This window comes from Brassica napus, chromosome C6, assembly GCF_020379485.1.
Source record: "Brassica napus cultivar Da-Ae chromosome C6, Da-Ae, whole genome shotgun sequence".
In the NCBI taxonomy this organism is placed as follows: domain Eukaryota; kingdom Viridiplantae; phylum Streptophyta; class Magnoliopsida; order Brassicales; family Brassicaceae; genus Brassica; species Brassica napus.
In genome coordinates, this window is record NC_063449.1 from 17,456,948 (window position 1) to 17,481,228 (window position 24,281).

A 24,281-nucleotide genomic window follows, 5' to 3' on the forward strand; every position below is an offset into this window, starting at 1 on the left:
CGGAAATTCGTCGGAATCGGGCTATTCCGACGAATTTCCGACGATTTCGGCCATCAGAATCCCCCTGTTTTCTTGTAGTGGTATTTTTTTATTTATTTTTATAACTTAACTTTAGGTGAGATTTTAAATTTCATTTTTTGGTTTTGTTTGGTGACCATTTGTTAAGAGAACAAAGGCTTGTTTTTGGTAATGATATAAATCTTCACTTTAGAGTTGCAGCTACTTTGGGCGTTTTGACCAAACTTAAATGTAACACATAGAGACGAACTGAGATTTTTTCAATTCATGGTACCAAAAAGAAATATGACCAAAAAAGCTTTTTTTGTACGAAGCCATTGAAGATTTGCAAAGCCTATTGAGTGAGTGATCAAAGTCATAACTGCAAGTAAAATGAATATTTATTTGATATTCGGAAAATCATTTATTTATGGAAATATTATATTTTTATTAAAAATAAAAAGGAAGAAAAATGCAAAGAGTATTAGTAATGGAAAGTCCTACTTTATGCAGAAATCTCCGTCCCACTCTCCTCTCTCCATTAATACTTTGTTCTCTCTATCATCTCTACCATCTGCAATGTCTGTCTCCATTTCCTTCACCGTTTTCATTCTCCTCCTCTCCTCCGTCGCCGCCGCTTTCCTCTTCTTACCCTGCTGCAACGTGTCGGGCGGTTGGCTCTTCCGGGAAGTCTCGGACTTCATCTCATTGGCGAGACTCTGATGTGGTCGGAGCTTCCAAGTCGGAGGATCCTGGGCCTTTCATCGAGGATAGAATTTTTCAGAATCGATTTAAATGACACATAGATTTGGTGAACTGACGATTTTCTCAGCTGACGCAGAGTCGAACCAGTTTCTTATTCAGAACAAAGAGAAGCTTTTGGATTGCTCTTATATTATCTCCCTTCAAATGGTAAGAACCAAACCATTTCGTACTCCGTTGCCGTTACTGGGGTTTCAGAGGATTATAATGATTGTGATTTGAGAGGAAGAAAGTGAGGTGATGAATTTAACGAAAGCTTACATTATTTTTATGTGCAGATTCGATACCATAAAAGGAGGGGCATATTGAATGTGGCGTAGTGGAAAGAGTGGTTTAATGTTACTGATGAGAATGTTACTTATGTTGATTGAATGCAAGAGTAAACTGTTCAGAGGTAATAGATTGAACATCAACCGACACGACGATGAAGATCCAAAAAAAACTCAGATTAAATTGAAACGGTGAGTTCCATACTCCGTGGACACGTGTCGCGCTTACAATAACCGACTTTATGACGTAGAATCTTAGGTGGTTTCAGCAGGAGAGAGAAAACCCTCTTTTAAATATATAGATTTAAAACATTTTTTAAAAACATGTGAGAAATCATGCGTAAAACAAGACCATTTTATGCTAAGCTACTAATCATTTATCTTATAATCTAATCTTAATTATTTTAGAAGATAAATCATTCTTAATATTAAGATTTTTTTTATTTTAAATGCTACTTCTAATCATAAAAATTGTTTTTGAAATATTTTATTAAAATATATAACCATCGGAAAAATAATTATACCTAATTAAATGAGTAATTTTATGATAAACCTTGTTAAATATAAACCCTAGGTTTTGATCTTCGTTTGAAAACCAACAAGAGGTTAGTAACTACGATGATTTTTATATAGTTGTATTAATCGAAACAAATTTACCCATATGAATTTGTTTTCCAATTTGTTTTGAAGATTTTTTTTTCAAAAATTTTAAATCGCACAGCACCACTATTGTATTTAACTATTTATCATCATTCCTAGCCATTTGCAAGCCTGTTTCAAAAAAGAAAAGAAAAAAATCATTCATAGCCATAACTGCTATAGACAATGAAGAATTCAATATTTATAGGACACTTGCATTTAAATGAAAATTCTAAGCTGTATTCAAGATTCATAGAACACTTACTCTGAATACAACCCATAACATTATATATAAAAACGCATCTTTCCCCATCTCTGTAAAGTCCTTAAACAAATCCATCTCAGTCCATTAATATTTCACGACAGATTATTGGCGAAATAAATTTTTCACAACTACTCTCGGTATAAACTTTGGTTGTACGTGTTACGAAAACACCTCTTTTTAATGAAAGAAGATGACATCAACATTCGTGTTTATCACTATTGAGAATTTGTTTTGGCTAGGAGATTGTCCCAAGTGTCAACGAGATTAAAGAATCTAATCTATTAAAAAGGAGAGGGAGGCTTTTGAGTTAAGTATTGTTAGCTTTTTTCTTTTCATTTTCTTTAAACTCCTAACTTGTCCCAAAAGAAACCACCGTCTATTTTATACATGATAGCATATTTACAAAATATACGCACATAAATACGTGTGAATCGAAGCATATGAAGAAGTATAACGCAAGGTGTCAGTATATTCTATGCTTAAAGAAAATGTTACGTAGAAATGCATCATTTTGGGCATTATATATACGGTTAAATCATACTTTCAAGATAACACTGTTATAACTTATATATAAATACATTGATTGGGTGAGGGGGTAACATAATATATATGATTGATAATACATTTTATAAACAATTATCTGGATAGAAACATACACAAAATAGTAATATAGTATCATGCAAGTGTCGCTCTACCAAACCCACTATTCGACTGCCATAGTTATCACCGCTCCATTATCAACTAAGCTATACTTTCGCATAAATAACTGACTCAAATGCTTTGCTTTTGTTAATTGATGTGTATATATACACAGAACACACTTTAATTGCCAGATCTTTAATTAATTTTGAGTTTTTGACATAATTGGTCGAATAGAAAAAGTGGAAGCTCATATGTCAATAACCGAATCTGTTCCAGCTGTTAAAATTTTACAATGACAACAAGAGATGCATATATCTTTATCACAAGGTACTATTCTTTCCTGGATTGTTTCATCATGTACATGTTGATGATGTAAAAATCACATCTATTATTGTTATTTTTGGATTAGTAGTAGAGATTTGAAACTTAGTTAACTAATTTAAACTTTAAAACTAGCTTTATAAGCTGAAAATAGTAGGTTTTGTTCAGATTTTGAAATTACTAGTTAACACAATGATCAATATGTAATCGCATTTTGATATGATATGTACATGTTGGTGTAGATGTAAATATGTAAGCGTGAATTGGGTATCGTAAGAGCACCATTAACGCAGTCTCTTAATTGTGTTTCTTAACCTAAATGGATTTAAGAAAAAATGAAAAATAGATGTAAACCCAAGACACGGTTTTTAATTAAGGCAAAGAGGAAACGTCTTTTAAGAGACATGTGTCAAAAACTGAGTGGGTGGAGGAGAGGTGTTGTTTCAACCGTATCGAACTTTCCTTTCTCTCTATCGAATCCTCTCCTCGAATCGTTTATCCTTTTGTGGAAATTAAGGATTCGAACAATCGATCCAGATGTGAGTTCTCAGCGAGATCGCGGAGTCACCTTTCGTGATTTCACGGCTAAGCCCTAATTCGACGGCCACCGGAGGAGGTTTTACCGGCGGATGGGTCGGAAAGTGATACGCCCTAAGAATAGAACACTCAGCCGGTACGGTTTTGATATGAACTCCGATGGGAGAACTGATAGATCGTAGGGTCGCACGAAAGATGCAGAATGGCCTTCGATGTTCCCGTGTCTGATTGTCGCCTGATATGACTCACAGGTCCGACAAGAGACGGTTCTCAATCTGTTGCCGGATGTGACACATCGGTCCAACGAGAAGGATAAAATTGTTTGGAGCTAACCACACCAAGCAATCCAAGACAAGTTCTTGAAGAAGAACAAAGAGAGAGTAAATACTCAGATTTTATAAGGAAAAATCGATTACAAAATCTGAAGTTGAGTTACATACTTATAGAATTCTTAGTCAAAGAGAATTTATGAGAGATGTGTAAAAACAATGCATAGAAAACATAAACTTGACCAGATCTAGTCAAACACAGAAAAACAAGAAGACTGGTCGATGGTCTCTTCGCCTACTTCTGTCCAGATTCAATGTATTCGGTGGCACAACCCGCGGTAAGGACCAGTACATGAGCCGGACGGTCTGCTCGGCCTGAATGAAGTTTCTCACGAACTGAACTGGACCAAATGTGACTGAGATCATCTGAAAGCTTCAGTATTGTTACCTTAGAGAATTCCTGATGATTAAACTCGAGGATCAAATCAAAATAGTCGGTCAGTCCATCAGTATGTCCGTCAGTACATGCGGCACGGCCCAGTCTTACGAGAAATGAGAAGCTACGGTCTGAATCGGAATCGGTGCGTTCGAAGTTGATTCTGGCTCGATCATCAGTCCTAGCTTGTCGAATTTTTCGGGAAGGACGGACTTCAGTACGGTCAGTTCGGACTCTAGGACGTGGATCCAGCTTAAGCTCCTTGCCGGACATACGCGGGTCGATCCGATACACTGCATGGTCGGTCTGTCTGGTACGATCGGATGGGTGAACTTCAGTCGAAATAATCTGATTGTCCTGATCATCATCCGATGCTGATTCCATGTGCTGATCCATGGACTGGGGCGCATCAGAAAGTACCATGGGTTTCTGCACAACACGGTACTGGTCATAGCAGCTATGTTATCCGTCGCTTACTTAGCGTACGAGGTGAAGATGAGCTTGTCGAAGCTGTCGAATCAGAGATCTTACATTATGATAGCGTATTACGGATGTCTTTGGCTTGTTAGTTTGCTCAATCTTGTGTGGTGTTGCCTTCAGGTTTGTTTGTTTTCTTTCTTTGGATTCATACTATGATGTTGCAAAGAGTTACTTTGTTTGTGAAAGATGAGAACTTTCATTGAAGAAACGAGCTATTTACTGTGAGGTCAAAAAGACTCTGATCACTGTGTAAGAGGTTCGAGCCACCGCTGAGACGAAAGATGTTTGACTGTTTTAGGCTCAGTAAAGGTATAAACTTTATACAGAGAAAGATCAGAACTTTACATTGAAAACTTCTTTAGGTTCAGTAAAGGTACAAAATTTTTAGAAGAAATGTTTTTACTTGGTTTACTCGTGCTTAGTTACTTCAGATTAGATGTTGTGTGTTAATAAGTTGCTCTGCTTTCTGAGTTTTTTAAGTTTTACTTGATCTTATGTTTAGGCATGGCTCTCTGTTTCCTTTTGCAGAGACATGAGAGTTTTGTTTCCTAAACAAAATGCGACAGGGAAACTATTGGAGACTAACACAAGCCATTAACTAAACGAAGTTTTGTTTCCCTTCAGACACGAATTCATACAAGACGAAGAACAAGCGGAGGCCACACAAGAGACAACGCCGCGGGAAAATCAATATTGAAGATGGGTTTAATCATCAGAATAACCAATACCGTCAGTTTGAGATGGCAGTGGAGGAAGAGAAATGCGGTGGTGGTGGGGGGGGGGGAGAAGAAGATGATGATGATCACTGGTTTGTGGTGGAGAGAGATGGAAGTTTAACGATGGAGGAGGCTAAAACGACGTAGGTTAGTGGGAGTGAAGAGTCGAGAACAAGTGCAAGAGTTGAAGCAGAGAGAGTGTGAATAGAGTTGTATCAGATTGGTCATCTTGGATTTGGTAGAGTCTCTTTCACTGGGATTTAATAATGTGAAATTTGATAGTAGTGCCCGACAGTATTTGTCCCTTGATTCTATCTTTTCCATAGGAGAATGGCTTGTTTTCACGTTTCATTGAGATCTTAGTGCCCGACAGTATTTGTCTCTTGATTCTACCAGATGATGAAGCACAAGTATTAAAACTTTTGTTTATAGAGATTGTTGATCAAAGGGTCTACCTTCACCATTGGAGAATGACTTGTTTTCGAAATTTCATTGAGATCTTATTGTACGACAGTACTTGTTCCTTGATTCCACCAGATGATGAAGCACAAGTGTTTTTTTTTTTTTGTGTGTGTAGGCATCTGACTGACCAGTTGAGGAAAATTCAGATAGTGAACGATACCAATAAGGCAGTGGCAACTTTGACTTAGGACTTATTGCTTTGTTCTTGTTTGTATTTGATCTCTGTTTACCATTTTTGAAGGACTTTGTTGTCGAGGCACTGAGATCAATCGCGGAGATACTAACCTATGGCGATCACCATGATCCCTCATTCTTTGAGTCAGTCTTTTCAGTCAACCCTCTTCACTACAAGAAAACAGGGGGATTCTGATGGCCGAAATCGTCGGAAATTCGTCGGAATCAGTCTATTCCGACGAATTTCCGACGAACCCGTCCGTCGGTATCGTTTCGTCGGAAAAAAAAAATTCGTCGGAATTTCGTCAGAAATTCCGACGACTTTCTGACGAATACCGAGAAACGTCATTCTGACGAACTTCCGACGATATTACGATGCGGCTACACGAGACCAGAGTTCATCGGAAAACTACAATTCCGACGAACGTGGTTCCTCGGTTTATTCCGACGAACTTTGGGCGTCGGAATTTACCGACGGACATCGGTCGTCGGAATATACCGACGAACCACGTTCGTCGGTATATTCCGACGGAAATGAGTTTGTCCGTAAATTCCGACGGATATATGTCCGTCGGTATATTCCGACGACCGTTGTCCGTCGGTATATACCCTTTTTTTTTACAAATTAATTTTGCATTTTTATATATTTTTTGATATTAATAAATTAAAAAATTGGAAATTTAAAACTAATAATATTATAAAATTTAAATTCATAAAAACCGAAATAGGAAAAAAACATTCATAAAGTTTAAAATTCATACAAACCGAAATAGAAAAAAAAAACATTCCGAAAGTTTTATAAAGCCGAAATAAACTAAGATGAACTCGAAGACATCAAACGATCTAGCTTCTGCATAATCTCGGTGTTGAACTTCTTCTGGGATGCCAACTCAGCAAGGATAGTGGCATTCTCCGAACGGATAGTGGCATTCTCCGAAAGGATAGTGGTGTTCTGCTCCTCCAATGCCCCAATCCGTTCATCTTTGTCATGTAGCTCCTCGAGAATCATGGGATCGGCATACGGAGCTTGCGAAGAAGATGCCGGATACGAAGAAGCACGACGGGCCAACCCAACTAAACGGCCTCCTTTCCTTTTAGGAACCGCCTACAAAAAATTTAAAGTAAGTAAATATGGACAAGTAAGTAATCGACATTATAAAAAAAATATATTAATAAAAAAATTACCTTTTCAACCATCTCATTTATTTGCAATAGAGACAGGTTGGTTGAAGCTCCCGTGGAGTCGCCGTCATCAGAGAGAGGCTGAGATTGAGAAACTATCTCAGCTTCCACCAAATCAACTACACCTCTGATCACGGGGTCCTGAATTTGACCCGTCGTCTTGTTAGTGTGAGCCACCTTAATGAGTTGGAGACGATCAACGGGATTACCGTCATTTGCTTCGATCTAAAAAAACCGCCATTATTAGCCAAAAAATATATAAAATATTTATTTAAAAAATATAAAGATAAATAATAATAAAAAACTTACAAGTTCATCCTCCTTAGTAGACATGGAGCAAGCGCCGAGGTTGTGCACATACATACCTTTCCCGCCACGATCGCTCTTCCGGTTCCTGGAGTTCCTAGAAGACGTCTCTGCAGTGTCTTCCCTCTCCCAATGAGCTATCAACTGCTCCCACACCCCCCCGTTGATGAACCGTGGCTTCTTGTTCTTCTGCCAAACTGTCTTCCACGCGTTTATCTGCTTTGTGTAAGAGTCCATGGCCTTTTCGTTGAATTTCTTACGGACTGTTTCCGTAAGATCGGAGTGCCAGTTGAACTCTTGCTACAAAACAAACACAATTTAATAAGTAAATATATGTAAAAAAATGTAAAAACTTAAAAAAAATGAAGGGTTACTATACCGCAAACTGACGAAACCACAACTCTCGTTCGTCGGAAGGGATCACACTCCACTTTGGATATCCAAAACGGAGCATGGAGTACATCATCTGGTTGATGCTCCGGCTAATGCCATTTTTCGACTTGGTGAACCTTTAAAAAAAAATACAAGTTAGCAAGTTAATTAAAGCAAAAAATATAACGGTACAAATAAAAAAAAATACTAACCAAGTGCTATGGCCTCGTCGTGGGTTGAGTTGGAGAAACGGGAGATGCTCTCGACCTGGTTGTTGAACCAATAGATGAACCGGCATGACCCCCGGATCCTGTTGAGCAGCAGCGTGAGGGGCAGCGTGAGGGGCAGAGGGAGCTGGAGCGGGAATATATGCGGGAACCGAGTCATGAGACGATACCGATGCACGGGAACCGCTCACCGAACTACGTCGAAGACGGGCTGCGGGGCGGGCTTCATCCTCGGCCCTAAAAAAAAAAAATTAACCCATCAAACATATTTTCATTTATATATTTACAAAAGGTTTTATAAACGTTTTAAAAAAAACTATTAAACCTTTATATATATATATATATATATATGTATACAAAATTATAAAAAATTTATAAATATAGAAAAATGTTGTTAAAAATTTATAAATGAAGAAAAATGTTGTTAAATATTTATATTTTAAAAAAAAATGTTGTTAAATATTTATTAGTGGAAACTTAAAAAAAAATATAAAAAATTTTAAAATTTTAAAATTTTTACTATACATGATTTACATATATATATATATGTATACAAAATTATAAAAAATTTATAAATATAGAAAAATGTTGTTAAAATTTATAAATGAAGAAAAATGGTGTTAAATATTTATATTTTTTTCAAAAAAACGTTTTTAAAAATCAAAAAACGTTTTTAAAAATCAAAAAACGTTTTTAAAAATCAAAAAACGTTTTAAAAATAAAAAAAAACGTTTTAAAAAATCAAAAAACGTTTTTAAAAATCAAAAAATGTTCCAAAAAAAACTAAAACAACAATCCTAACTTATATATCCTAAACTATCCATTCAATCCTAAAATGTTCAATCAAACAACCTAAAATCCGAGATCAACTTCCAAAACCCTAAACAATTGAAAAAAAAAAAGGTTTGGGATGATTCTTACATGATTTGGGGTTTGGGGAAGAGATAGGAGGGTGAGGAGAGGATTCGCCGGTGAAGAGAGGCCGGAATCGCCGGAGAGTCGCCGAAATCGCCGAAATCGCCGGAGAGTTTTGAGAGAGAGAGAGGCCGCGGAGATAACGAAGAAGAAAGGAGAAGGGTTTTTATTTCCGTGGATTCCGACGGACACGGGTTCGTCGGTATTCCGTCGGTATATTTAAAATATACCAAATGCCGATTCGCGAAAATTTTCAAGCGGTTTGGTTCTCCCGGGCTAATTGAAATTCCGACGGAACGTGTCCGTCAGTATTTTCCGACGGACACATTCCGTCGGTATATTCCGACGGAATTCCGACGACTTAGTGTTTAGGGTGTTCTTTTCAAGTTTCTAAATGCAAAATCCAAACCTTTGATAATATATATAGTATTTGCATAAAGATTTAACAATAAAAATGTTTTATAACACGATTTTACACAACAATATTTTTTGTAGTGTAAGCTTATATAAATATGATTGTATAAGTACATAATGTTAAGATGAGATGTTATGAAAACAATGATATGCATACATAAATATTTTAATGAGTTGTTATATTTGAACGGTTGCGATCTAATACTATACTAAACACTTATTATGTGTTATTTTCATAGTTTTGGCATCTAAATTTATAGATTTTTATGATTGAAACTTTATAGAAAAACATGTCGTCGGTATTTCGTCGGAAAATACCGACGACAAGTTCGTCGGAATGTCGTCGGTATTTTCCGACGAAATACCGACGACCTTTCCAATTTTCAATGAAACCCGTTGTCGTCGCTATGTCGTCGGTATATTGCGAGGGATTTCCGACGGACCATTAAAAAAAAAAAAAAAAAAAAAAACTAATCAGAATCTTCTGAATCTTCATCAAACTCCCCAACCTCGGCTTCCGGCTCTGAATGTACGACAGCATCATGTCCAAACACAGTCAAATTCTCAACGAGTTGAACATTTTCCAAATCTTCAACTGCCTGGGCGTTGCTGGTAGACTCTGGTTGCAATGGTTCATCATCATCAGAAGTTCCATCCACTCGTCCTCTTGGGTTGATTTGCGTTACAGTAACCCATGGATCGTCTCTGTACGTCACCCGAGGGTAACTGATGTAGCACACCTATACATATCAATTATACAAAGTATTAGTTCAATATATAACATTAATTAATTATATTGGTAAAAAATTATGAATATATTGACATACCTGATCAGCTTGCGAACCAAGAATGAAGGGATCATAATATTGAAGTTTCCGCCGCGAATGAACTGATGTAACACCAAACGCATCAATCTTCACTCCTCTATCTGGGGTGGTGTCATACCAATCACAATAGAATACTACACAACGCAATCCAACCATTCCAGGAAATTGGATTTCCAAAATTTTTTTATGTTGCCGTAGTAGACATCGTCACCAGAAGAAGATGAAACATCAGCATCATATGTTGTCTTAGAATGACCTTTCCTTGTGAATGCATATCCTCGCGTACAAAATTTAGGATATGATTTGACCACATAGTTTGGTCCCTGCACAAATTCGCGTATCCAATCATCGAACACAAGACCTCTGGCCAAACCATCATTCACCTATAAAAAAAAACATATATGATTGCAAAATTAATTAGTTTATATATATTAAATTTAAACTAATCATTTGCATAGGGTAATAGGATATATGACTCACATAACTACGAAGCCACGCAGCAAATCCGTTATCTCTAAGTTGTCGAAGCTCATCTTCTGTTGCATGCCTGTGAGTCATACGCAACTCCGCCATATATACACTATATACAAAAATATTATCAATATGAAATAAATTTATTGAATATTAATCTAACAATAAATGAATAAATATTTTTACCTCTCATATTGTAGAACATCTTCACAGTTGGTGAGCAAATATGTTTGCAAATGAGCGTTCTCAGTGTCCGTAAGTCTCCGCTTCGTGAATTTTCCACTAAGTCGTCCTATTTCCTTGAACATGCTTGGGACAGTAACATGATATGTTGCTCTCTCCCCTCTATCATCATGCCGAGCAGGTCTTCGGTGTTTTGTTTGCACTTCTGGTGGAAAATAATTTTCAGCAAAGATTGCAGTTTCTTCATTGATCACCTGTGCCACTATAGATCCTTCCACCCTGCTTTGATTTTTGACCATCTTCTTCAGATGATGCATATAACGCTCAAAAATATACATCCATCTGTACTGCACAGGACCACCAAGTTCCAATTCTCTTGCGAGATGAATAGCAAGATGTTCCATTACATCAAAGAATGATGGAGGAAATATCTTCTCAAGGTTGCACATGCTGACTGGTGCGTTTGTCTTCAAATTATTAATACCCTCTTCAGTCAATACTCTGCTGCATAAGTCACGGAAAAAAACACTAATCCCTGCAATTGCTTCATGAACATTACGTGGCAATAATGCTGAAAAGGCAAACGGAAGGAGGCGCTGCATAATTACATGACAATCATGACTCTTCAAGCCAGTAAACTTTCCTTCGCTTCTATCAACGCAGTTCCCCAAATTTGATGCATATCCGTCAGGAAATTTCACTTTCTCTGTAATCCAATCAAAGAACTCTTCTTTTCTAGCACCATCTAGCCGATAAATGGGAAAAGGGGCCGTACCGTTCTCATCAACGTGAAGTTCAGAACGATCACAAATATCGACTAAATCCAACCTTGACTTCAAATTATCCTTCGTTTTACCTTGGATGTTAAGGACTGTGTTCATCAGATTATCGAAGAAGTTCTTCTCAATATGCATGACATCTAAATTATGCCGCAATAGATGACTCTCCCAATATGGTAGATCCCAGAAAATACTCTTTTTGTGCCAGTTATGTAGCTCTCCAACCGCATTGACTCGAATGTTTTCATGTCCACCTACATCTGGCGTCCTTTCTGCATCAAAATACCTAAACTGCTTCAACAAATCTTTCCCACTAACTTCCTCAGGTGGACCATCAAACACCTGCTTGTTCTTCGTAAACGAAGTCTTACTCCTGCGGTATGGATGATCAGGTGGTAGAAATCGTCTGTGACAGTCAAACCAACACGTTTTCCTTCCGTTCTTTAGTTGGAAAGCATCTGTGTCATCTTGACAATATGGACATGATAGCTTCCCATGTGTTGTCCATCCAGATAACATACCATATGCTGGAAAGTCACTTATTGTCCACATAAGTACTGCCCGCATCTGAAAGTTTTCTTTGCGCGAAACATCGTATGTCTCAAAACCATGCGCCCATAGTTGTTGCAACTCATATATTAGTGGTTGAAGAAACACATCTAGTGATCTTTTAGGATGATCTGGCCCGGGGACTAGAATTGAGAGAAACAAAAACTCTCGTCGCATGCACAAGCTCGGCCGTAAGTTGTACGGTGTCACAATAACTGGCCATAGAGAATACTGCCTTCCATGCTTTCCAAATGGGCTGAAACCATCAGTAGATAATCCAAGATAAACATTTCTTCTCTCTTCCGCAAATTCTGGATATGTTGACTGGAAATGTTTCCAAGCCTTTGCATCTGAAGGATGTCTAATCTCACCATTTGTGGAATGCTCTGCATGCCATCTCATTGCTTTTGCTGTGCGCTCACACTGATACAACCTCTTCAATCTTTCCGTCAAAGGCAAATACCACATTCTTTTGAATGGGATCGGAACTCTTCCCCTCGTCTCCTGATAACGAGGTTTCCCACAAAATTTGCATACATTCCGTGTCTCATCCGCTCTCCAGTAGATCATGCAGTTGTCAATACATACATCTATCACTTCATACGGTAGTTGAAGACCTGCAACAAGTTTCTGAACCTCGTAGTATGAACCCGGTGCAAGGTTATCCTCAGGTAGAATACCTTTGACAAAATCAGTAATCGCATCCATACATTCTTCAGCCAAATTATAGTCTGTCTTAATACCCATTAATCTAGTTGCAGATGATAAGACTGAATGACCATCTCTACAATTTTGATACAAAGGTTGTTTTCCTGCATCCAACATGTCAAAAAATCTCCTAGCTCGGGGTTTGGTTCTTCCCCTCTATAATGATCATGTACCATCTGCTCAGTACCTACACCATAATCTATATCCGTTCTAGATTCTTCTAACCTAATATCAGGCTGAGGTTCACTAACAGGCTGAGGTTCGCTAGTACTACCATATTCATAACCAGTTTCCCCATGAAGGTACCAAACTTTATAATTACGTGAAAACCCTTTCATATACAAATGAGTCCAAACATCAAATTCTTTTATAACCTTATTATTATTGCAAGAAGAGCAGGGACATCTTAACATACCACTTTTTGCATCCGGTTGCTGTTGAACAAGCCTCATGAATTCTCCAATCCCTTGAACGTATTCTTCCGTAAGCAAATTGGTGTTCGGATCCAAATGAGGTTTATCCATCCACGAACGATAATAAACTTCTGAAGACATGATTTTCACGGAATTGTTATGACTAAAGAGAATGAAGAGAGAATGAAGTGTGAATGAGTTGAATGAGGAGGGGTTGTATTTATAGGAAATTGCTTACGGACCTCCGACGACTTTCCGACGAAATTCCGACGGATATAAAGAAGTCCGTCGGAATTCCGTCGGAATTGTCCAATCCCAAACGGCTATACAACGGTCATATGTATTTGTCGGCAACGGTCACATGGTTCGTCGGAATTCTGTCGGAAAATACCGATGGAATTCCGACGACTTTGCTGTTAATCGGAATGTCGTCGGAATTCCGTCGGAATATACCGACGAACTTCCGACGACTACAACGGTTACATTTTTTATCGGAATGTCGTCGAAAAGTCGTCGGAAAATTCTGACGAACCGTATGTCGTCGGAATTCCGTCGGAAATGGCCGACGGAATTCCGACGACTTCATTTTTTTGGATTTGGTCGGAAATTTGTCAGTATTCCGTCGCAAATGTCCGACGACCTTGGTGTCCGTCGGAAGCTCCGTCGGAAGCTCCGTCGGAATTCGGAGTGTTTTCTTGTGGTGCTTAGTTTCCTATTGTGGCATATGCTCATATTTCGAAAATAGCTGCAGGCTTTTTTTGGAGAAGCAAGTCATGGGAGAGTTTGTACGTATTTTGAGGGTTAGCAAAACAGTAACAGTTTCTGTTCAGTTGTTGCAAACCATGGGTATTATGATCCAAAACCTCAAAAGTGAACAAGCCATCCTTTTGGGTATGCCGATACTAAGAGTCCTCTCACTACCAACCAGCAGACATCATCTTAATACCAGAGGCATAAAAGAAGCATTTTCTACGGTGTCCAGTACGAGAGTCAATTCTCGGGAAAGCTCAATAACTGTAGTGAGTTCATCAGATGCTATATATCTGTCTTTGAGAATCTTTATGATTAGAGTCTGTTGATGATCTTCTTTTGAAACTCCTTGCATGCTACTTGTTCAGTAACGAATATGTAAACTATTTGTTGTCATCGCCGTCAGACATGGCTTGATTTGGTTTGAAGAAGGTGAAACTGAAATTGGGCGCCGAAGAAGAAGAAACCGATGGAGATCACATTCTAATCCTTTTCTAACGGCGACGTCTTTTTGTTTTTTTTTTTTTAGCTATTTTCCTTTTTTTGTTAGTTTTAATTCTTTCCTTATTTACTAATCATACGTGACAATTTGATTGGTGTTATTAATAGCGGTGAATTTGAGACTTCACCACATGGAGTGAACCTAAGTTTTGTCCATATATATATATATATTATTAAACACCATAATAAAATTATATTAAATATAAACATTTTTCATAGTGAAAATTTAGTTAATTATGCATATATGATAACTCGAAAATAAAAATAAGTATGTATAATTACAAAGTAACATATAACAATATATATCTAAGTTATATGACATATATATGGCTTTTAGACTGAAAAAGAAAACAGAGCACATCAATTAATCGATTGAACTCAGCACCAGAGACCACTTAAGACAACATGCAACCACTATAAACTGATTTTTACAAAAAAAATCAATCGATTGACCCACAGCAATTAAATAGTTGAATAATACAAACAAAACAAACAAGTGAACAAAAAGAAAAGTATAGTTAGATTACTATAAAGAAAACAGAGGTATATGAATTATATTTTCTTGGAAGTTTACTGTAACGAGACTTTTTAGTTCTCCGCTATTACATTTCTTTGTTTCAAAAAATGAATTTGGGTTTTATGTTTATAGAATGGACTAAGTTGGGCAACAAAACAAATTTGTGCTTTGTAAGCTGTGTTTATGATACGAACACAGTAAGCTGTTGATGTTACAATAACATCATCTTCCCCGAACATCATCTTCTCTAACGCTTCCAATTTGCACCACCGACGCTTCCACTTTAGAATCATATGCTTCCATTATGCTTCCAAACTCTTCAATTCTGGAATCGCGATTCCAAGACGATTCCGTGCGATTCCGAGCGGTTCCGCTCCAGACTCCGCTTCCGGAGCGAGAAACGCACAACCACTTTTGAATTGAAGGCTACATACATAACAATTTACATTTTGGAAGGTTAAAATTCGTCGTGTATATTTCGACTCTTTAATGTCTTTCACATATGGTTACATTCCTTGTCCGTTCGGTTACATTATATCCACATAAAGGTCGAAAATGTCCAAGTGATCAATCAGCATAAACCGAATTAAAAACCGGATCAAACTAAACCATGTAAAAAATCAAACGCTTGTTCTTCCTTTCTCATGTTCTTCCGAATAGATGTCGAGCGTGCTTTTGGAGTCTTACAAACTCGCTTTGCCATGGTTTTTCTTGCAATTATGTTTTTTTTTAATCTATATTTAAAATGTTATCTTTTACAATGTTTTATTTAATAAATAAATTTTATCTTTAATTAAATTAAAACACCTAAATAAGAGACTCCATTGGAGCACAAAAATGATGGTGTCTCTTAAGTAATTTTTAATATTTAAAAATTATTAAGAGATCCAAAATTAGTTTTCGGGTTAACGATGCACTGAAGTGTTTATAAAGATAGAATAAAATAAGGACCGAGTAGACCAGAAGAAGAAAGAAATCTCGTGCGAAAGATGCCAATAGAGATGCGTTGCAACCTACGAGGTCACTTATTACGTTGACGTGATTATTGATTTATTTATCACATACACAAATATATATAGCTTTTTGTTTATTAATAAATTCTAATTTACATTACTTCTTCACAAAAGAAAATTTTACATTACTTCTTTACACTATATAAATAATATTTTATTTTAATTATTTATAATTTAAAAAAAATATCACTTAATTTCTCGAAAATTATCAAAAAAATATTTTAATCATTACAATATATTTGTCTGAATAAAATATATTATCACACATAAGATTATTCACCATTAAATAATATTATTTAATTATATATATGTTTTACTGTAAATATCTTTTAAAATCTTTTAAACTTTTTTATTTAAATTCATAATTATTATTTAAAATATTATTAGATGACTATCCTGCGTGTATGCACAGATATATATACAAATGATACTCTTTTAAATATATATGTGAATTTTCACATAGAAATCATATCGCTCGGTTAGTTTTTGGAATATTAGATCGCATTTATTCTTTTCAGTTAGACTGTATTTATTTCAATTATAAATAGGATAAATCTAATGAATTTTGTTCTTTGAATTTTGTGTGGTTTAGTGTCTTCTATTTATAATATATTTTCGTTAGATTATTTCTAATTTGACATACCTTAATTTAGAAAATAAATAGAAAATAAATTTGGTTTGAAGTTGCATAAATGAACATAACTGAAAATATTTTAAAACTTCAACATATATATATAAATATCTTACATAAAAAAATAAATAGCAATAATTTGTTAATATATCGTTTTCACTTGTCGATTAGTTTTGAGTTATTTTTATGCACAAGAGTAAATTAAATATTATAAATAATAATATGTTACTAATTAGAAATCTGTTTTAGTATAAGGATTTGAATCCGTTGATTCACTAATTATTTGGGATATTGAGTTGTATATATTTGTATAAATGAACCAGATCTATTTAAAAATATTTTACTGATCAAAATTACACTTATAGTAAAAAGTAATATTTTATATTTAAAAATGAATAGCTAAATTATTTTTTAAAATTATATATATATGTGTATTTAAAACTTATGGATGTTTTATGCTGTTTTATGACAATTTAAAGAAAATAAAATTTAAATTCGTTATGTATGTAAAATCTATGTATTTTACGGAATAGTTCATTTTTTTATTATTTAGGAATTTTGTAAAACAAAATACAAAGAAAACTAAAATTAATAAAATATTAAGAAAAAGTATACATTAAGTTAAATTGATTTCACACACAGAGAAATCAATTAAGAAAAATTATACATTAAGTGGATTTTCCTGTTCATGTCATATTTTTAATTGATTTTGAAATATTAAATTCCAGATATTGTCTTATACTCCCTATGTTTTCTAAAATATAAGTATATATTTTTAACTTTCACATATATTAAAATAACATATTAACTTGTTATTAAATATTTCTAACAATTTTTAATCAGTATAATTTCAATAAATACAATTATTATTTTGAATTCTACAATATAAAATATATATATATTAAAAAGTATTTCTCAAACATAAATATTTCGTTAAACAGAGGGAATCTTATACAATAAAACATAATTGCTTCTCTCCTCATTAAGCCACGTCATCAGGTAGGAGAGGGCAAATTTCGACACGTGTTGCCTAAACAAGCATTCTACGAAACCAATTTGTCGTGTCCTTTGCGTTCTTGAATTGGGCTTCTGTTTCGTTTCTTTTGCATTCTTTAATTAGAGCTTCTTAATTTCCAGGCCCGTATATCATGTGCTATACCAGAAAGTGAGGTTTTCACGTGTTACATTTTAATTATTCTCCAATTTTTTCGTTAACGAACGCTAAGTGGGTCATTGCAATTTCTAACTTTTAACCCAAACCAGGTTATGTCTATAACTAGGCTTCTGTTCTCTTTTTTTATTCAGGCCCAACGTATCATTGCTTAGTGCTTAGACCCATTAGGAATATCAACATAGATTAACATTGTCGTCGACCCTTCCCTTCCCTGAAGCCTCCTCCGATGAACTTCCTGTAACGCCTTCTTTCTCCATTGATTTATACCTTAAATCCGTTCATTAACTAGCTTTACTCCACGCCTCCCATTCTATACCATCTTTATACGCAACCGACGGGAGGGCTCCAAGCGTTATACAGCTCCATCTCTGTGAAATCTAGAAGTATTGTCTCTGGTGATTACTAACTCCAAAAATGGAAACTTCCTACTCTTTTCTTGCTGATTTGAAAGCCTGTAGCTGTTCAACCACAACTGAGCTTTGTCTTCTTAGGTTCTCGGAGAAATGCCAAGAGAGGAAGCGAGCTGATGGGGGTTGACATGCTATTCCTTGACGAAAGGTAATCACTGTCGGATCATCTCATTCAAACTATCGATTCTTATGCAAGGGTCCGTCAGTGCGAACCATCTAAACAATTTCAGTGACCGTTTCAGTCTACAGGATGAGCGGTTTCGACGTAAAGCGGAGCAACAACATTTGGCACTTATTTTGAAAAGTTATCAAGAGTCCGCTAAGCCGATACTAACTGAACTTTTCCTTTTCCGTCATACGGCCAACTGCTTGCTTTGGCGAAAGAAACAGACAGCTACCTGGTATGTTTTTGTGATTTTAGGAGTTAGTTGGTATTTCTACTTAACAAATTTCTTAGACTGCTGAGGTAAGTGCAATCAGGAGCACAATCAAGGACCGTTCACAGGAGGCACAACGTGTAATGCTTACTATACGTCTAGAGAGGTACTTACGATTGTTTAATCTCGCGTGGTTATAGTCCATATTCATACGTATGCCTACCGCGTCTCAATATCATTGCATTTTTGCAGGGATGTAACCGTCTGTGTCAGTATGTTTAACTCCTTGGCTTGCCTTCATAACAAATTTGAAAGCTACGGAAGTGAACCAAATATTGTCCATGGAGGTTATAAACTTGCTACTATGTGTAGTTTATGCATATTAATATAGCTTTGGAGTAATGCATTGCAAAAATGTTTTCACCAGACATAGCTTCACATAAACTTAATATATTATTTGTAGGTGGGCTATTTCTGAACTTAACATCTGGAATCCATATTTATTGCGACTCTGAGACTGTAGGAAAAGAGAAGTTTGACAAGTAAGTACCCCTCATTCTTATTAGCTAAACGCCATTTCGTCCACTTAGAATATATTGGCATCTGATTTCCTCTTTCTTTGTGATAACTATGGGTCTGTTTTGTTAACCAGTTGTCAGAGAAACAAAGTCGTCAAATTAAGCTCCTCCAACGAAAAAATTATTTGGGTAATATTTCTGTATGATTATTTTGCCATACAATATGCTCCTTTCATGAATTAGTTTTGCCATTTCTTGGCTTTTGTACTCAAAATATCAGTAACTTTTTCTTCCTCATCTCTCTTTCTGCAGTTCAGATTTAAAAGACAATGTTTTGTCATTCTCACTGGTTTGTTGCTTGATATTTGCATCTTGAACAACAAAGAAAAGAGTTATGTGTTCTGTTTTTTTTTTTACTTTTAAATTTGGGGTTTCTACGATCTTTCAGAACAGGGTGGGTGGTACTGGAATGGACATGAGAAGCACAGCCAAGGTAATCTTTTTATTTTATTTATACGTTGATGAAAAAGTTAGCAAATTTCCTGTAAAATAAAATCAGAATGACAAAGCTTACTGATCTCTGTTTGGTTTAATTTTACACTCTCCCTGGACCTGCAACCAACCATCAAAACTCCCAAAAAAGGAACTATGATGGTTCCAACACTTGGTGAAGCTCCTCGGGAAGATAGTGAAGTGATCTTATAGTAAGGCCTCTCCTGCAAACCAAGTAAGAAAACAGTGGTCTCACAGCTCTTGCTTACTACATGTAACGCTACATCTGAAGGACTATATGAAACAACTTTAATCCCATCGTGCTTATAATCGCATGCTTACTTCCAGCCTTGCAGATGCCACAATGCATTTGTTGAAAGGCACAATAGAGGAGGAAGCGAAAGCTAAGAAAATTAATATCACATGTATGAGGACGAGATCACATGATTGGTCTATATGAAGCTCTGCGGGTTTAGCCTCAGGCATGTAAGAGACGAGGCTCCATTATAGGTGGCAATATATTCTGCACCATATGCTTTTGTATCTAAAAGAAAACTAAACTCTTAGTTACAAGAATGTAACGTTCTACACAGCAGAAAACAATACACTTAACAAAAACATTTACTTAGACAAACAACTGCACGACCATAATTTACAGATGAAACCACCCTCCCCACATGCCTTCCATAACAAAACTAACGCAATAAAATGTTGCCAATATAGTTTATAAACAAGATACGACAAAAAATAGATCCAAACATGTGCCACCAAATAGGTTTAAGATTCTCTCGACCCAAGTCACCACAAATCTAAAAACACAACAATTATGCTCTAAAAGACTAAAACAAATACACATGAGAAATATAAAATTAAGCAATATGTAAACACATGTAGCAACTAGATGTAACCCAAGGCTGCGTAAAATGGAAGTTTCATCCTTATCTCTAATCAGACAAAGAGGTGTGGAACATCTCCGGGTGTCTTCACTTTCTCCTTCGATCTTTCTTAATGATTGGTTTGTTTTCATGTACAAAAAATTACTGTAGAAAGAATATACGTTCTTTAGTTGCAAGAGGTTTTTAGTAAATAATCAAAACAAATATTTACAAAAATCAGTTTGACAAAAAAAAATATATTATAGAAATTGAATTTGGTGAAAAGTTAATTAACAAATAAGAATTTATTGAAATATTTTACATGATCTAATCCAAAATATAAAACTAGAAAATATTTATAAGAACGAAAAATATCCATTTATGATATTATTTTTGACGTTTCATCAAAACTCGACCAATAAAACAAAAGAAATATCATGGAATTTTTTTGGTGGTTACCAAACTCAATCTTAAAAATATTCACATGAAAATCGAAAGAATAAAGCTAATAATGGTTCTTAAAAAATCTGCTTACTCTATAACATTTTAAAACCCAAAACTGCTTTAAAAAAAATAATGCAATGACCTTCCAAACAAATAAATGAACCATATAATTTACTAAATTTCGCCCATAATTAATGTCTTTGCTATCCCAGCAAAAAGTCATCATTATTTACATATGTCAAAACATTAGATAAGTGTTACTAAGCAAACCAAAAAATCTCACCACCATTTTTAGAGCTAAAGAATCAAAATTTAAACTGCCAATATCAACACAAACAACTTCAAACACATACCACTCATTAGACTACCCAATCAACAACTATCCCGCGCGTAGCGCGGACAAACCGCTAGTAGTATATAAACTTGTTATGAGTAATCCTAAAGTGGATTTCCCTGTGCGTGAGACTTATATGAGAGAATCTTTATTGTCATTTAGTTGCTAATACAATGCACTTATTTATGTAATCAATAACAAATTGGTTTAAGTTGATTGACTTTGAAACATTAAGAGGTTGATTGATTCTCTATAAGTTAGGAAACTAGTTTTTAAAATAACTATCCATTTTTTTAAAAAAAATCGAAATCTAAGTTTTTCTAGTTTTTCAAAATAACCGGTAGTGATTCACGTTGATTATTTTTCTTTTTATTACAAATATTATTATTTAATAATAATGAACCTTGTATTTTTCTAGTATTGTTACATTATTTATTATGACAGTGTCTACTATTCACAAAATGTCTGGATAAGTTAAATTTGAAATTTAGTTAATTTAAAATAAATAATATATACATAAGCATCAATGTCATATCAATGCTAATCAAAACTAAGATTAAATTTACTAAAGCTAGTACAATATGTGAATGATAATTTACCTACTAATAAATTGATCTTTATATTTTTTTTTTTTGCTTTTACTATAGTAAACTACAAAATAACTCATAAAGGTTTAAGTTTATTGATAAAATAAATTTTATTAATTAAAAGTTAAATATTGAAATAATATGTATATATTGATGTTTATAAATTTTGGCATTATTTAGGGAAATTAGTTTGCTTCATTACTCTTTCATGCCTATAACAATAAGACCGGACCAATATAATACTCCCTCCGTTCCGAAATATAAGATGTTTAGAAAAAAAATTATGTTCCAATATATAAGATATTCTCATATTTTTAGGTAGCTTTAACTTTATCAAAAACTGTGTAACCAACCAAATTTAATAGTTCTATTTGATAATTGGTTGAGCAGCTTTAAATTTATAAATTCAATAATACTTTTTAGATAAATAGTAATTTTCTTAATAAACGTGTTTTACCTAAAACATCTTATATTTAGGAACGGCGGGAGTACCTTTTTTACTATTTTCAGAATAATGATTTTATTATTAACATTTTTATTAGTTAAGAACTAAAATTTAAAATAACCATCCAATCAAAATTTTCAAGAATGAATTCTTTAAAATATAGACAATCAGGTTAAGTAAAAATAATTTGTTTAACATATTTAATATGAAAACAGATTTAATAGAATTATTTATGTAAATTTTACATATTTGTTAAGGGTTCTATTGTATAATTTATCAGAAATGATATATATTTTTAGTAATTTTAAGTTTGTTTAAAAATAAATTAACTTATAAGTGAAGTTTTTTAAAATAATAAATAACTTTAAAATTAAATAAATTACTACTCAAACTTTAGATTCTATAATATACAAAAAAATAATTTTTTTTTTAAATGTTAAAAACAAAAATCTAGAACCACCATTCAAGTTTTTTTGAAAAACTAAAATTTACGGCAAAATCAAAAACTAAAATCCAAAAACCATGTAAACGATCATCACCTGAAACTTGTTCTCTAAATTTGTATTATTATAGAAATGAACTCTTACAAATAACCTTAAAGTGGATTTATGTAGGGCCTAGATTTATGTGCCTGTGGCTGTGACTTGTATGACATTCTCTTCATTTTCATTTAGTTGCTAATACAATGAACTTATCCATCTAATGATTCTAATCAATAAGAACTAATGTAGACACATATGTCGGATTTTGGAATCTACTGTTATTTTCTTTATTCGCTGTAATCAACTCTAAATTGACCTAACCAGAAATAAACAAAGGCTTTATGCTAAAAAAACAGTTAGATATAAAATAAATTATGTATTATTACATGCTTGTTATCGACATTGTGTTTCTAGGACACAACACAATATATTGTCTAGAAGAGTTGACGTCACTTCCCATAAGCCGCGAGTGGACTTTTTTTTTTTAACGCTGATTTATTATGACATTACAATTATGAGAAAGATTACATAGATGATTTTGACAACCGACAATACTGCCTGTATTATGAGTATCTACGCCTAACTGCATCACCTGAACCATCCTATGAAGATCTACGCCTGACTGGATTTACTTGCACCATGTTGAAGATCTCATGTAAGTCTCTCCGGGACTTGAAACCTGGATTTTCTTTATTCTGCAATAAATTGCATAGTCTGAGATTCGAACCCCGGACCTGGATGCGTTGGCCTTTAGGATATGTTATAAGCACCAAAGTACAGAAAACGGAACAGTACCAAAAGCGATTTTTTTCTTCTTATGTATACTTATTTACAATATATAAACTATATACTAATGATTTTCATAAAACAATATTTTGATTAAACGATAAAGAGAAAAACTGAAAGATAAAAGCAAAAGACAAAACTATAAACATGTCTCGTGAAGCAATAAGTGAAAAAGAAGTGTTATTCTTTGTACACCATTTAATACATAGCTATTTCCTACTCATAATATGATCTTATAAAATGGGCGAATAATTTTTTTTCTTATAAAAAATACTATATCTCGATCCGCGCGACCACGCAGATTTTTGTTTTATTTATTTTTATATAAATATTTTGCTTTTAATTCTAAGTTAGTATATATTATAATATATATGTGTCTATCAATTTTTAAAATATAATAAGTTTACGGTATATTTTTTCATTGAATAGATTGTTTCAAACTTTCACATATATTTGTATCTTCTTCTGTATATATATTTTCGGATTATTATTTTATTATTAAAATCGTAACTATATATATAAAAAGATTAGAAAAATATTGTTTTATTGTCATATTTAAAGATATTATAACATTTCACAAATTTAAAAAGTTTTTTAAAAATTAAAATTTTTGCTTCATAGATTTATATT

At 34.3% G+C, this 24,281-nt stretch overlaps 1 protein-coding gene and 1 long non-coding RNA gene across 4 annotated transcripts; both read left to right on the forward strand.

The window, feature by feature from the left end:
* The first annotated feature begins 536 nt into the window (after nucleotides 1-536).
* On the forward strand, nucleotides 537-1,427 carry LOC106444534. The gene is made up of 2 exons (XR_001288271.3): nucleotides 537-909; nucleotides 1,038-1,427. It is a non-coding gene; the product is annotated as an uncharacterized LOC106444534 (long non-coding RNA).
* Nucleotides 1,428-17,237: 15,810 nt separating this feature from the next.
* LOC106362181 lies at nucleotides 17,238-20,332 on the forward strand. Of its 3 annotated transcripts, XM_048760691.1 has the most exons (11): nucleotides 17,238-18,296; nucleotides 18,393-18,459; nucleotides 18,554-18,712; nucleotides 18,792-18,854; nucleotides 18,941-19,035; nucleotides 19,152-19,230; nucleotides 19,341-19,395; nucleotides 19,519-19,555; nucleotides 19,655-19,699; nucleotides 19,850-19,933; nucleotides 20,047-20,332. In XM_048760691.1, exons 2-10 carry the CDS (start codon nucleotides 18,428-18,430, stop codon nucleotides 19,909-19,911), a joined length of 627 nt encoding a protein of 208 aa, XP_048616648.1. In that variant the 5' UTR covers nucleotides 17,238-18,296; nucleotides 18,393-18,427; the 3' UTR covers nucleotides 19,912-19,933; nucleotides 20,047-20,332. The 3 variants fall into 3 exon arrangements, 1 of the variants encoding a protein (XP_048616648.1); XR_007325010.1 differs by lacking the exon at nucleotides 19,519-19,555; XR_007325009.1 differs by lacking the exon at nucleotides 19,519-19,555 and having other exon boundaries at nucleotides 19,655-19,933.
* The last annotated feature ends 3,949 nt before the right edge of the window (nucleotides 20,333-24,281 follow it).